The sequence below is a fragment of the Myotis davidii genome, unplaced genomic scaffold (genome assembly GCF_000327345.1).
Source record: "Myotis davidii unplaced genomic scaffold, ASM32734v1 scaffold235, whole genome shotgun sequence".
Classification (NCBI taxonomy): domain Eukaryota; kingdom Metazoa; phylum Chordata; class Mammalia; order Chiroptera; family Vespertilionidae; genus Myotis; species Myotis davidii.
The window spans coordinates 2273993-2287375 of NW_006287462.1; the positions used below are offsets into that span (position 1 = coordinate 2273993).

The 13383-nt window shown below is 44.7% G+C and overlaps 1 protein-coding gene across 3 annotated transcripts in view; it reads right to left on the reverse strand.

The window, feature by feature from the left end:
- Positions 1 to 13383, reverse strand: part of RELL1 (RELT like 1) — a 48440-nt gene that overhangs the window by 22079 nt on the left and 12978 nt on the right. For 2 of the 3 annotated variants that reach the window (XM_015561002.1, XM_015561001.1), the window contains exons 1-4: positions 10806 to 10875; positions 9531 to 9755; positions 7405 to 7476; positions 2384 to 2444 (exon numbers count right to left, since the gene is read on the reverse strand). In XM_015561002.1, the coding sequence (XP_015416488.1) occupies positions 2384 to 2444; positions 7405 to 7476; positions 9531 to 9755; positions 10806 to 10860 (413 nt within the window). In that variant the 5' untranslated portion in view covers positions 10861 to 10875. Of the gene's footprint in view, positions 1 to 2383; positions 2445 to 7404; positions 7477 to 9530; positions 9756 to 10805; positions 10876 to 13383 lie in introns of those variants that run through there. The other variant, XM_006759283.2, reaches the window with a different exon arrangement.

Below are 13383 nucleotides of genomic sequence, written 5' to 3' on the forward strand. Positions count from 1 at the left end.
TATCAAAAAGCAGAGGAATTGCCTAGCTGGTTTGGCTCAGTGGATAGAGCGTAGGCCTGTAGATTGAAGGGTCCTGGGTTTAATTCCAGTCAAGGGCATATGCCTGGGTTTCGATCAATTATTCTCTCTCATCATTGATGTTTCTATCTCCCTCCCTCTCCCTTCCTCTCTGAAAAAAGAAACCAAACAAAAGTATGCAGGCCAGGGATTTTCTCCTTTCAAAAGGCACATGGCAGGGCTCTGGTCCACTAGAAAAGGAGGAATTAAAACAGGACAGGCAAGCCTGACAGGGAACCAGCCCGCTGACCTGGTGGAAGTGGATACAGGTGGGGCAATCCATCACAGCAGAGCCTGACACCTAAGGCTGTGTCAGAGCCCCAAGGCACCTGGAAGTCTGCGACTGCACAACCCAGCCTTTATGCTGCTGAAACAGCCAGCTTGCACATTTAGAAGTGCGGCCCTTCCAAAACCGGTTTGGCTCAGTGGATAGAGCGTCGGCCTGCGGACTGAAAGGTCCCAGGTTCGATTCCGGTCAAGGGCATGTACCTGGATTGCGGGCACATCCCCAGTAGGAGATGTGCAGGAGGCAGCTGATCGATGTTTCTCTCTCATCGATGTTTCTAACTCTCTATCTCTCTCCCTTCCTCTCTGTAAAAAATCAATAAAAAAATATATTTAAAAAAAAAAGAAGTGTGGCCCTGGGTTGAAAAGATACTCTCAAATACCACAGACGCCAATAGCTTCCTGGTGCTCTTCAGGGATGCTCTTTATATGTTAAAAACACAAACAAAACAGCAACCACGCAGCAGCAGCTTTCTGGGGCAAAACAATGTTAAAGTAACACCACATAGTAGAAGGCTGAATTCAAAAGTTTAACACATCCATTCACAAACATTTATCAAGTACCCGCTGTGTAGAAAGCCCAGAGAAGGCACCATGTGATGCCCACAGGTAACAGGCAAAGATCCCATGCACTAACTGGGTCCTAACACCAGGCGTCGGTGCTCAGGGCTGGAACTCGGGAGAAATCACAGATCATGTCTCTGTGAACGACACCACCAGAGCTTCCTAAGCTGACCTTCCTGCACCCACTTACCTCGGAAAAGTGCAAAGCTAACATGGCCAGCTTGACAAGCACGTATTAAATATTTTAAATATGCTGGATGTGCCCTGCCAGTGTGGCTCAGTTGGTTGGGTGTTACTCCCATGCACCAAAAGGTTGCTGGTAAGATTCCCCGTCAGGGCACATGCCCGGGTTGTGGCCTCGATCCCCAGGTAGGGGGCGTGCAGGTGGCAGCTGATCGATGTTTCAATCTCACATCGATATTCTCTCTCTCTCTCTCTCTCTCTCCCCCCCACCTAAAAATCAATTATATATATATTGATGCATATATATATATACATATGCTTTAAAAATATATATATATAGCAAAAGTAAAATATGCTGGGTGCACCACCCACAGGGTAAGCAGGAAGGTCCAAACTCCTTGCCACATCACTCAGTCCCAACTTGCCTTCCTGGCCTTCTCGCTACTGTCCGCAGAACGTTCTCTGGCCACCCCAGACTGACCTTTCCAGATGCATCTCACACATTTGTGCCCCAGGGCCTTTTCTCCTGAACTTTCTAAACGCAGCCCCTGCCTCTTCTCTCTGCTTGCTGCATGCCTGACTCAGATGGCACTTCTCTGAACCTTCGCTGGCCTCTGGCAGGCCCCACAGCGCCCCTGGCACCCCGGGCCCTTACTTCTACAGCACCCACCACGGGGGCTCACACATCTTCATCCCCCACTACACAGAGTCCTCCGTGGCAAGATCTGAACACCCAGTTCCAGCACAGTACCCAGCACACAGCAGGCTCGATAAATGCTCCTGGTTGGAGAATAACAAATTATATAGAAATTATACAGAAATACAGTCCTGTAATTAATTAGGGAGAAGTCATGGAAGTCTTTCGTATTCCTTATAATAACCCAATGAAGTGGGTGCAGCGGTCATCTCCATCTTATAGGAGATGGAACTTGACCTCGGAGCGGTCAGGTAACTTCCCCAAGAAGATGCTTAGTAAGTCCTGGAGGTGAGACCCTAGCCAGGCCCCCACCCCCACCCCAAGGCTGCCACTTTCCCCATCACCATTCTCTCCCACAGCAGTTCTCCCCGGGTGCCTCTGCCTCCAGGGGACACAGACAATGTGCCCAGACATTCTGGAGGGAGGGGGGCACTGGCATCCAGTGAGCGGAAGCCAAGAATGTTGTCAAACACCCCAAAGCACAGGACCTTCCTCGCAGCAAATAACTATCTGGCCCAATGTCACCAGTGCTGAAGCTGGGAAACCCGCTCTGGCACACACTGAAGAAAATGCCCATAGCTGGGGAGGACCACTCACCTCTCAGGATCCCCGACGAAGCTGTTATCTGCTACCATGGCCTTTAACACGTCCGCATTTGCTAAGGGGGAATAAATGTAAAGAATTAGGATAGCACGAGAAAGAGGAGTAATCACAGAATTATCACATCAGAAAAGCTGTTGGAATAACTCCTGGCTGAGCTCATTCAGTTCACAGATGAGGCCCTGGGGCCCCGGAGAAGGGAGGGAACCCCAGGACAGGGTACCACCTGCCAATACCTTTCCCCAGGCGGGAACTGAGGATGAGTGATGGAGAATCGACAGAGCAAGCAGCTCCAGCAGAGAGCTGTTCCCTACCCATCACCCAGTGTGACACAGAAGACACTGCCTCCTCTCAAACCGAAGGGAACGCAGACATGCTCCACCGCATCCAGCTCACTGTGCTGAGTATGTAAGAACATATATGTCTTAGGAGACCTGTGTGCTAATGACTTCTATGTGCCCAAATAATAACCTCTCAACCCTGCCATGTCGTTTCAAGTGCATCCCACATAAAATCCCACGTGTAATATAATTTTCCAGGTGGGTCATTTGGCTTGCCTCTGCATCCTTAACCACACAGGCCAGATCGCTTAAAACTTTGTGTTGGTCACACATACAACTTACCTAGCATGGACTAAGTTACATTACACTCCTAATGTTAATTTTTTCCCCACTGCTTTTCAGAGAGAATGGAAGGGAGGGAGGTTTCCTGCGGGAGTGCGCTTCTTCCTCTGTTCTTCAAGCTTCATCCTTGAGACCAACAGGTGACTAGCACCTTGGAGGTACTGCAAGACTGTACATGGGTCAGCCTTCACAGGCCCCGCCCAGCGGGGCTCCTAGAGTCCCCAGCCTACTCTTACCCGGCAGAGAGGTCAGCAGGCCCTTCCCCCAGTAAGGCAGACCTAGAATCAGGTTGGAAGGGCCTTGGTTAAGGGATGGGCTAGGAAATCTTCCCCCCTTGCCTCCTCATTTCCTCTCCTACCACTACTCTCTTCAGCTTTTTCCCTTACAATCAAGGCAACTTTCCCAAGTAAGAACTACTATTGCCATCAGCCAAATGACAGTACCTGGTATGTGCCAGTCCCGGCCAAAAGTTTTCCAGACCTCACCATGTTTGACTCTCCCGACAACCCTGACAGAATTATCGCCCCATTTTACAACACAGAGACTGAGGCCTAAAGCCTGTCACTGGCTGGCCAGAGTCACACGGGCACAGCGACAGGCTGGACACAAACTGGTCTACCTGACTCTTTCACCTGATGGTCTTCCCACTCGTCCAGGTCTCTACCCCAATGATTAATAGTTCAATAGTTGACAGGATGTTTGCATAACCATTACAGCAAGTTTCAGAGACCTACAAGAGTTTGTAAAGGAATCCTTTTAGTCATAATATAAATTGTGGTAAGAATTTCACAAAGGGATCCCTCTGCCTCCTGTGAATGGTCAGGGGCACAAGGAGAACAATCACAATACTCTTCATTGTTATTCTATCAGACCATGAAAGGGCCTGCAAGAGGAGCTCAGCTATGGAGTGGCAGGTACTTTGCAAACTCCATAATGAAAAACACCCCAATGACCTCGCAAACACTCCTCAATTCAGCCTCACTTGAAAGAAAACTTAAAGGTAACACTCTAGCTAATCCAAGACTTGAGATTAGGAGGAAAATAATCAGTGCTCAGGTCAGCTGAGAAATGAATCCTTCAGAGATCCTTATCTAGAGTAACCTGATTTGCAACATTCAAGCCATGATATGTTTAAGCCATAAACAAGACTGTCACCATAAGCACAGGGGAAATACTACCCCGTTTGCCAAATTAGAAATGCAAAGAGGAAGACTCATCATACATCATGATTACAAATAGTTTAAAATATGTAAATATAGGCAAAGTAAACCTAAATAGATGTGGGAAATGGTACTGGATGAATCGCACTTAATTTTACTCCTTTTTTTCCCAATGTTTAAGATTATGCTATGGTGTGCTTACAATGAAAAAGAATTATAAACATAACACCAACAGAGAGGTCTAAATTTATAGTTAAGTTCAGAGTCTTTTAATGACAGAGACAAAGGAAAATAAAAATAAATTTGTTCTATAGAGGATTTAGATCTCAAAGGCAAACTGGAAAAGCTGGCTTATAACTGGTAAGAGACCAGAGTATGTAACTAACCACCCAGCTGTGGTTTGGGAACAGGCTGGAAGCTGGAGGGGCCACGGCAGGAAAGGGATGTCCTGAGAGATCAGATGTCTCCTTGTAGCCAAGGAGGACCAGTGCTACACAAAGGACCAGAGTCCCCACCCATTCTCACCGGTCACTGGCCACATCACAGACAGACAGATGAAGGCACTGACAGGGGAGGAGGGTAAAGAAACAGATAGAGTCTGGCCAGTGTGGCTCAGTGGTTGAGTGTCGACCCAGGAACCAAGAGGTCACTGTGGTTCGATTCCACGTCAGGGCACAGGCCCGGTTTTCGGGCTCGATCCCCAGCAGGGGGTGTGCAAGACGGAGCCAACTGATGATGTTCTATGTTTCCATCTCTCTATCCCTACCCCTTCCTCTCTCTCTTAAAAAGAAAATCAATAAAGACATATTTAAAAAAAAAAGAATCAGACAGAAAACAGAGCCTTCGGTATTACCCTGACATACCTACTGGGAATTACCGCAGCTGAAACAAAAAGGCTGTTCTCCAAAAGGACAGGACATAATTAAAAACCAAAAGAACAGACCAATTTGCCCTTGAGTGTGGGAGGTAAGGAAATGATACAGAATGCCTGCTCCAGGGCCCAGATGCTCCTGGCTGCTGTAATCAAAAGACGGGCCCCCTGCAGGCACCATCCTGCCACACTGGTTGCGGGCCGTGGGCAAGCTTCTTACCCTCTGAGTCTCAGCTACCTCATCTGCAAAATGGGCCTACCTCATCAGGTAGTTCTGAGGATTCAATGCTTTAATGTTTCTAGCGTTTTACAAACTACCCCAGCTGTATACTTTAAGCCTTTCAAAGAAGGAAGTTTACCATCCCTATGTAAACCACAAAGGAGGCAGTAACTTCGAGTGGTTAAGTATAGACTCTGGAGTCAGATGCTAGAGTTCCAAGCCCAGCTCTGCCACTTCCCAGCAAGTTAGTTAAGCACTAGGAGCCTCGGTCTCTCACCTGTAAAATGGCAAGAAAGTACCTGAATCACAGAGTTACTAGTCCCTGAAAAGCCCTTAGAACAGGCCTGGCATGCAGCCAACACGCAGGTGCACTGTGAAGTCATACATACGAACTTCAGCCCCTGGCGAAGTTTCCACAGGTGACCGACTTCAATGGATTCAGCACCTCGTCCAGTACTCACTAATTTAGGAGCTGCTTCCGCTCTCAGAAGCCCAGAGGCCTCCAAGCTCCCCAAAGCCACAGGCACGGGAGCAATGAAGGGCTGTCCACACCTCACTGGGCACTTCTGTGACGGCTGAAGCTTCGATGCCGTGAACATGTTTGTATATTTCTTGTGCAAATTACAAACCACTTTTCTATGTGAAGGAAACATGCACCATTGAGTGCCAAGAACAGCATCACCAAATACTGTTCCCTGAAGGAAGATCTCTGGAAGACAGCTTAAAATCCAAGCGTTCTGGTCTGTTTTGATCTTCTTTTAAAAGCCATTCCACTAAGTCTGGTTATCTGATTTTACAGAAACTGAAAGCTACACTTGAGAGAGACCCAGGTAGGACTAGGCTGCTCACTACCTGGAGCCTTCACATCTTCATCTATAAAATGGATATAATGCTAACTGTAGAGATATTTTGGGGGTTAAATGAAATTATACACACAAAGCACCTGGATCTATACCAAATACATAAAGCACACTCTGTAAAGAACAATGAAAATTATGCTGAATCCTACGGAATGGCTGTTTCTCTAAGTCAAAAACAGTGACCAACTGCCTGGGCTGGGCAGCAGCTCTTGCTGATAGAGAAGAGGGGAGGCTGAGGTTCCCCCGGGAAAGGCTGGGGCAGAAGAGCAGGCATTTACGGGGCCATACAGAGGCACTTCACCTCCCAGACAAATGGCTCAGCTGCATCAATGCACACCATGTGAGTCAGCACTGACAGGCAAAGACAGTGCCCACGGAGAACGTTTTATTTTCAATCCTCATGAAAATCTAAAGTATGAGGATCTGCAACTATTGGGTATGTGGGCAAGGAGTTGCACAAACCTCAAAAGTCGCTGAGGGCACGGAATCATCCTATCGTGATGACCCTAATGTATCTGATCATGATTAAATTAACCCGCCATGAAAGAAGATGGTGGTTTAGAATACATTTCAGAGGCAGGAAATGCTTAGATCCATAAAGGTTAAACATTTTAAAAGTTTGTACATTTAAGAATGATCACAGAACAGACAAATGCATAGAGACAGAAATCAGAGTAGCGGTGGCCAGTGGGTTGGAAGGAAGGGGATAAAGTTTGGGGGGCAGGTAACTGCTTAATGGGCACAGAGCTTCAGTCTGGGATGAAGAAGTTCTAGAACTAGAGAGTGGTGATGGTTGTACAACACTGTGAATGTACCTAATGCCAATGAATTAGGCACTTTAACGTGGATATAATGGTAAATTTCACATTATGTGTATTTCACATAAAGCACAAGAAAGGAGTAGATACTAGTAATATTTGAGTGCTTATTATACTACTTACTTAATGTGCGATATGTCACAACAATGCTACCAGGTAGGTGTTGTTATTACAGAGGAGAACTGAGGTAATGTGGCTTTCCCCAGATTGAGAGGTGAGGCCAGGATGTGAAGGTAAGCCACCACCTCCAGGCCTGACTCTGCAGCCCTCAGGCCAACTGGCTCTTAGAAAGCTCACTTATTTGAACTGCTCGTGGTTGGACAATGTTGGAAGCTGAGCTTCAGTAAAAGGTGCTGCCGATAACTTCAGAAAATCGACAGGAGAGGCCATACAAATCCTGACTCTTCCGAGCAGGTTCTTAATAAAACATGGGAATACTGAATTGCTCCGGAACACTAAAACATACCTTCATTCTTCATGATGTAGTGGACAATTCGCCCCACAGTGTCACTATTTTCATTCATACTATCATTCAACTCTGAAAGAGAAAGGGGAGGAAATGATGTTACAATTGGTCACCTGCATCGAGTCGATGAGACATTCTGTCTTAGAGCCGAGACCTCACTGAACAGTCTTCAGAAGCTCAGCCAATCACCCAGGGTGCGGAGCACCCAGGCTCCCTTCCTCCCTGACTGCCTGAGGCAGAGCACGCAGCGACTCCCTGCTTCCACTGGACATGAAGAGCATCGCAGTGGTCCATCAGTCTCGTCTCAAGTCCAAACACCCACTCACTTTCCAAGACAACCACTTCATGCATTGGTATCAGTCCATACCACTATTATTTCTCTCTCAACATTGTGTTAAACCCTTAGGGGTAATGGAAAAAAGCTAATTGAAAGGGAAAAAATTATTCTTGGATTATTTTAATTGCAGTGGAAATGTAGGGTTTTAATTTGGTTTTTTAAATTGGGTAATGTAATATTCATCCATATTTATAAGACTCTCCTTTCTTTTAAATACACTTCCAGATGATCTTAATTTTGGCCTTAATTTGGAGACTATATAGGTCAGTGATGGCGAACCTATGACATGTGTGTCGGGTGACACACGAACTCATTTTTTTGGTTGATTTTTCTTTGTTAAATGGCATTTAAATATATAAAATAAATATCAAAAATATGTCTTTGTTTTACTATGGTTGCAAATATCAAAAAATTTCTCTGTGACACGGCACCAGAGTTAAGTTAGGGTTTTTTAATGCTGACATGCCGAGCTCAAAAGGTTTGCTATTACTGGTATAGGTGATAGTCTTTGGAAAAAAAAAAATCAAACCTCTACTCTGAAACTAGTCTGTATAATTTGTTTCAATAAACAAGGAAGAGGAGGGTTGAAACACTTCACGGCAATTCACAGAGCATGAACCTGGAGAAGTGCCTTCTCCAGCACAGACGCTTCCTCCGTGAGGATGCTCCTCCATGAGGATGCGTGTCTGGTGGGCCAGTGCAAACGCTGACTGCTAAGCCCACCTGCAGAGCGTCTAGGAAGGAGAAGGTGGGAGGCTCCGCTGTCTGTTGACAAACACCCAGCTCTGATTTGCTCACAAGCTCGCTCATGACTCATCCTGCAGCCGAGTTCTTTCTCTGCCTCAAAGGTCAGTGGGGGTGGGAAAAACCAACAGGCCGGCAAGCTGGCAAGGAATGAGGAAGCTCCCCCCACTCCACCCTTGGGCTGGCTTGAAGGGTGACCTACTTACTGCAAATGTCACCTTCTGCAAAAACTGCCCTTTGAGAAGCTGAAAGGGACATGGAGAGTTATCTAGACTCCCCAAGACTCAAGTTAGAAAGTGCCCCTAACGGATGGTTAGAAAGAACATCCATGGAGAAAACAGAATTTCACCTCTTAGGTGTTTCTAAAGACCACCCAACAACTCCTCGTTAAGAGGAAAAGGTGAGCTGCCCTAAAGTTAACGCTAAGGCACTAGTCTGCGCTTCTTATACTGCACTATTCACACAATCACTAATTTAAACATCATAAACTCCAATCTCCTTGATTTAACACAGAGCTCCCCTAGACAAAGTAATTACCCCCCCCCCCAAATGGTGAGATCTACTGACTTTCCCATCATTTAAATTAGAATCTAACTCAATAATAGTAGAGAGAGTTAATATTTACAGAGTGGCCATCTGTGTCCCACATCACATCATCTTCTCACAATAATCCTATGAGGTAGAGATTACTATACTCATACAAATGAAATAAAATTTTAATTAAATTAATTTAAATTAAATTTCAGTTAAAGTATACATAGCAGAGATTCAAAGCATATGTAACTTGCCCAAGACCACAAGACAAGTAAGAATAATTACCTGGTAAGTATTTAATAAATGAAAGCCAGGTTTAAAATGGTAGGTGTTATTATGGTGACATCTACACGAACACTTACTATACCACCTGCGGTTAGCATGCATCATCTTGCTCACAGGGATGGAATATGTGTGTTTGTGTTTGTGTGTGTGTGCGTGTGTATGACTGTTTCCTTACTTAAAAATCAACCCAACCCACACTCCCATAAAAAGAATCCACAGCACTCACCTATCTTTTCAACCTTTTCCTCCTCCGCATCTTGCTCAGCTTCTGTAGTACAACGATAGCCTTTCTTCTTAAGCAGGTGGCAGATGAGGACGCCAAAGAGCCCCATGATGAAGAACACGGGGACAAGCACATACGCAATATATTCTGGGTGTCCACTCCCAGCACTGTCAGTGGGCGACGGGGTCGTCTCTGTTTTGGAGTGCAGCGTGTGGCTGCCACCACTGTCTGTGGGAAGAAACCCGCATGGCTGCGTTAGACGTCTGCAGGGAGCAAGGAGAACCTCACGACTTGGGAAATGTTCACATTAAATCCGAGTCTGTGCCCAAAGCCATGGCTATCCAGACACTGGTGGGTCTGGCAGTTCAGGCACACAGGTGAAGGCCCCATCCTGTTCCTGCTACTCACGAACTGGGTCCCACCCTGGATAATGTTTTTAAAACCTCTCCAAGCCATCCTCTGCTTCTTCACCTCTAAGAGCACCTACACAGCGTGGCATAAAAGCCCAGTGAGCGAAGTGCCCAGCAGAGAGCACACACATAATCACTGCGGGTATTACTGGCTCAGACTCAGGAGACGTGGGTTCACGGTCAGCTGTGTGACACTGACCAATGACAAAAACGATGCTTCAGCTCCACTGTGAAATGGGCATACTAATAGTACCTACCCACCCTTCTACGCTTGTTACGAAGATGAAGTAAATTAATACATGTGAGACATTTAGAACCACTTCTGCAACATAGGAAATGCTCACCACATGCCACCATTCAGGGCACCTGTGCCATATCACTGGGCACGCAGAACAAAGAACCTGTCTCAAGGAGCGTCCTAGGATTTAGCAAACTGACAGATGTACAGTATGAAAAGGGAGAAAACCCAAGATGGCATTAAGGTGTTGGCCCAGGGTGCAAGCATAAAAATGAAAACATAAGCATTTGTTTATTCATTCACTGACCCAAATGAACATTTACGGATGCCCTTTATGTGACAAGTTCCCTGCTGGGAGCCGGATAGAGAAAGTGATAAACAACCTGGCTTAGCCAGTGCCACCTTGGAGCTTGCAGGATAGCACCAGAAACAACCATCAAACAAGTCAACTCATGGGCAGGTCATGGCAGATTCAGAGAATGCCATGGAAGACATGCCATTTTCAGAAGAAAAACATGACAGTGAGTACCTATTTTATGACTTCAAAAATAGGGCAGCTGGGAAGGGAACATCTTTTGGGGGAAAAAGGAGAAATGTGCTTTCAGATGTGTCAAAACATATTGGAATCACATCGGGTCAGCCGAATGTCTGGGCAGGCCAGCAGGGTGTCAGTTAAGCTCCTCATAGGAAAGTAAGTAACGTAAGAAATGGCCAATTAAAATAAAAGAGAAAGAACAAACTGTATAGAAAACCAGCAAAGTACCAGTTTTCAAACACAAAATCCAAGAGAATTATCAAAGAAAGGGGTTCAGGTAGGATGAGGACTAAAGAAATATGTGGGCTTTGACCGAAATGAAGTCTCACCATTTGGAATACTCAGAATATAAAATGATAAAGTGAGGTTTTCTACATCAAAAAGATCCATACATATTGCTTAAGATACCCAGAAATCGGAAAGCTGGATACATTTAATTTCAAGCGCTCTCAAGAGTATTTTGGTGAAAAAAGAACCTGTGTTGTAATGATTATACAGCGACAGATACACTTCATCACTGCAGCAAACAGTCCCAAACAGGAGCCTAATTTGCAAACCAGGGGGCAAAGAACAAAGCCACCTCTCTTTTCACATGGAAATATCCATTATCTTTGAACTTGAACATGAAAAGAAATTGCTGGTTTCTTAAGTTAGTAAAAAGCTACATTCATTATAGGCAACTTCTAGAATTTCAGGTAACCTGTATATTTTTTAACCTGTGTATTTCAACCTGTTTTTTATTGATTTTTCTTCCAATAATCAGAATAATTAATGAATGAATGGATGGATGAACACACACACTAAACATACGCAAATATATCACCTAAATGAGGGTTTGGCCTCAAGCCTTAAGTTCAGAAAAAAACAGAAACATTCCTTTAACTCCTTTTATAATTCTACATAAGTTTTACCTATTGATTCCTTTTTACTAACACATTCCATGCACGAGGCGTGGGTGAAGCAGGCAGCATGCTAAGACTGAGAGGGTGTTACTCAGAATCATACTGTTCCAGTCTGAAGGTGATACATTCTCTTTGGGGAGCAGTAGGAGACAGGGATGGAAGCAGAGGAGTTGAAAATTGGAGCCAAACAGCGCCTTCTGAATGAGGTGGTTGAAACTGTGTCTTTATCATTAATTTGACATCTAGCAAACCCTTGCAAATACTACATATTTACAGTGTTTGTGACTTATGAACATGTATCAGTCACAATCTGATAATTACTCGACCATGAAAAACTGGAGAAGACATAGATCTAAATGAGTGAAAATTGAATTACAGAGCGATGCAATATAGGCACTAAGGTTACAAAGTCAAGACTGCCTGGAATAAATAACAGCTTGGCCTTACTAGGCTTGTTACGTTGGGCAAGTTATTTAAGAAACTGCACTCAGTTTCCTTAACTGAAAAATTGAGTCAAAATGACTGTACCTTTCTATGATTTCAAAACTCGGCCCAACATACTCTGTGCTTTGCCTACCCAATAGAGTATGTTGGAAGTGATCCTTTGTCAGCTTCTAAGTCCTGTCTCTTGGGACACTTGCTTTTGGAACCCAGCTACCATGTTGCTAGGAAGCCCAGCTGCCCTGAGGAGAGAAACCAGTAATAGTCAGCAATTTACCAGTCATGTAACTGAGTCATCTTAGAAGTAGATCCTATCGCCCCAGTTGCTGCTCTGTGGAGCAAAGATGAGCTGTTTCTGATGAACTCTGCCCAAATTGTAGATTTCAAAGCAAAATAAATGGTTGCTATTGTCTTAAATCACTAAACTTGGGGATAATTAGTTCTACAGCACTAGTACCTGGAAGATTACCTCATGGAGTCATTGTGAGGATTAAATATATTAATAAGTAAAGCATGTAAAAGTGTCTCAGAAAAGATAAAACACTATAGAAGTGTTTAGTCATTGTCTTGACAGGAACAGCACTATCTAATATAGTTACCACCAGCCACAAATAGCTATTTAAATTTAAGACAATTAAAATTAGGTAAAATTAAAAATTTAGTTCCTTGGTTGCCCTTACCACATTTCAAGTGTTCAATAGTCACCTGTGGCTAATTGGCTACCATATTGGATGGATCAGATAACGAGAATATTTCCATCATTCCAAAAGTTCCATTTGACAGCTCATTATAGACTATCAAGAATCACTAAAAAGCAAAATGTTGACTGGAGATTCTATTGTGATCTACCTTAGCAATTCAATGAAGAATAAATTATAAATCATAAGTAACGATTCACAGATAATGCCTAAATCATTTGTTAACATAGGTAAGTTTAGCTTTCCTTCAATTTACACTAATAATTTGCTTAAAGACACTGTGTCCACCTTCCTCCTTCACTGCTAGCTGAAGCACATCTGAATTATGAACAAATTATTTGAGTCCAAAGTAATAGCAAAGGTTGTTGCAGCATCTATACATATAAAAGCCTAAGCGACCCGAACGCCGAAACAACCAGAACAGCCAGTCACTATGATGTGCACTGACCACCAGGGGGCAGATGCTCAACGCAGGAGCTGCCCTCTAGTGGTCAGTGCACTCCCACAGCCAACCTCCTGCAGTCTCTCCCCTGGTCGACAGGCCCCAGCTGGCAGCTGGCAGCTGGCAGCCACCAGCCAACAGGAAGGAAGGCCCTGATTGGTCCTGATCACCAGCCAGGCCTAGGGACCCC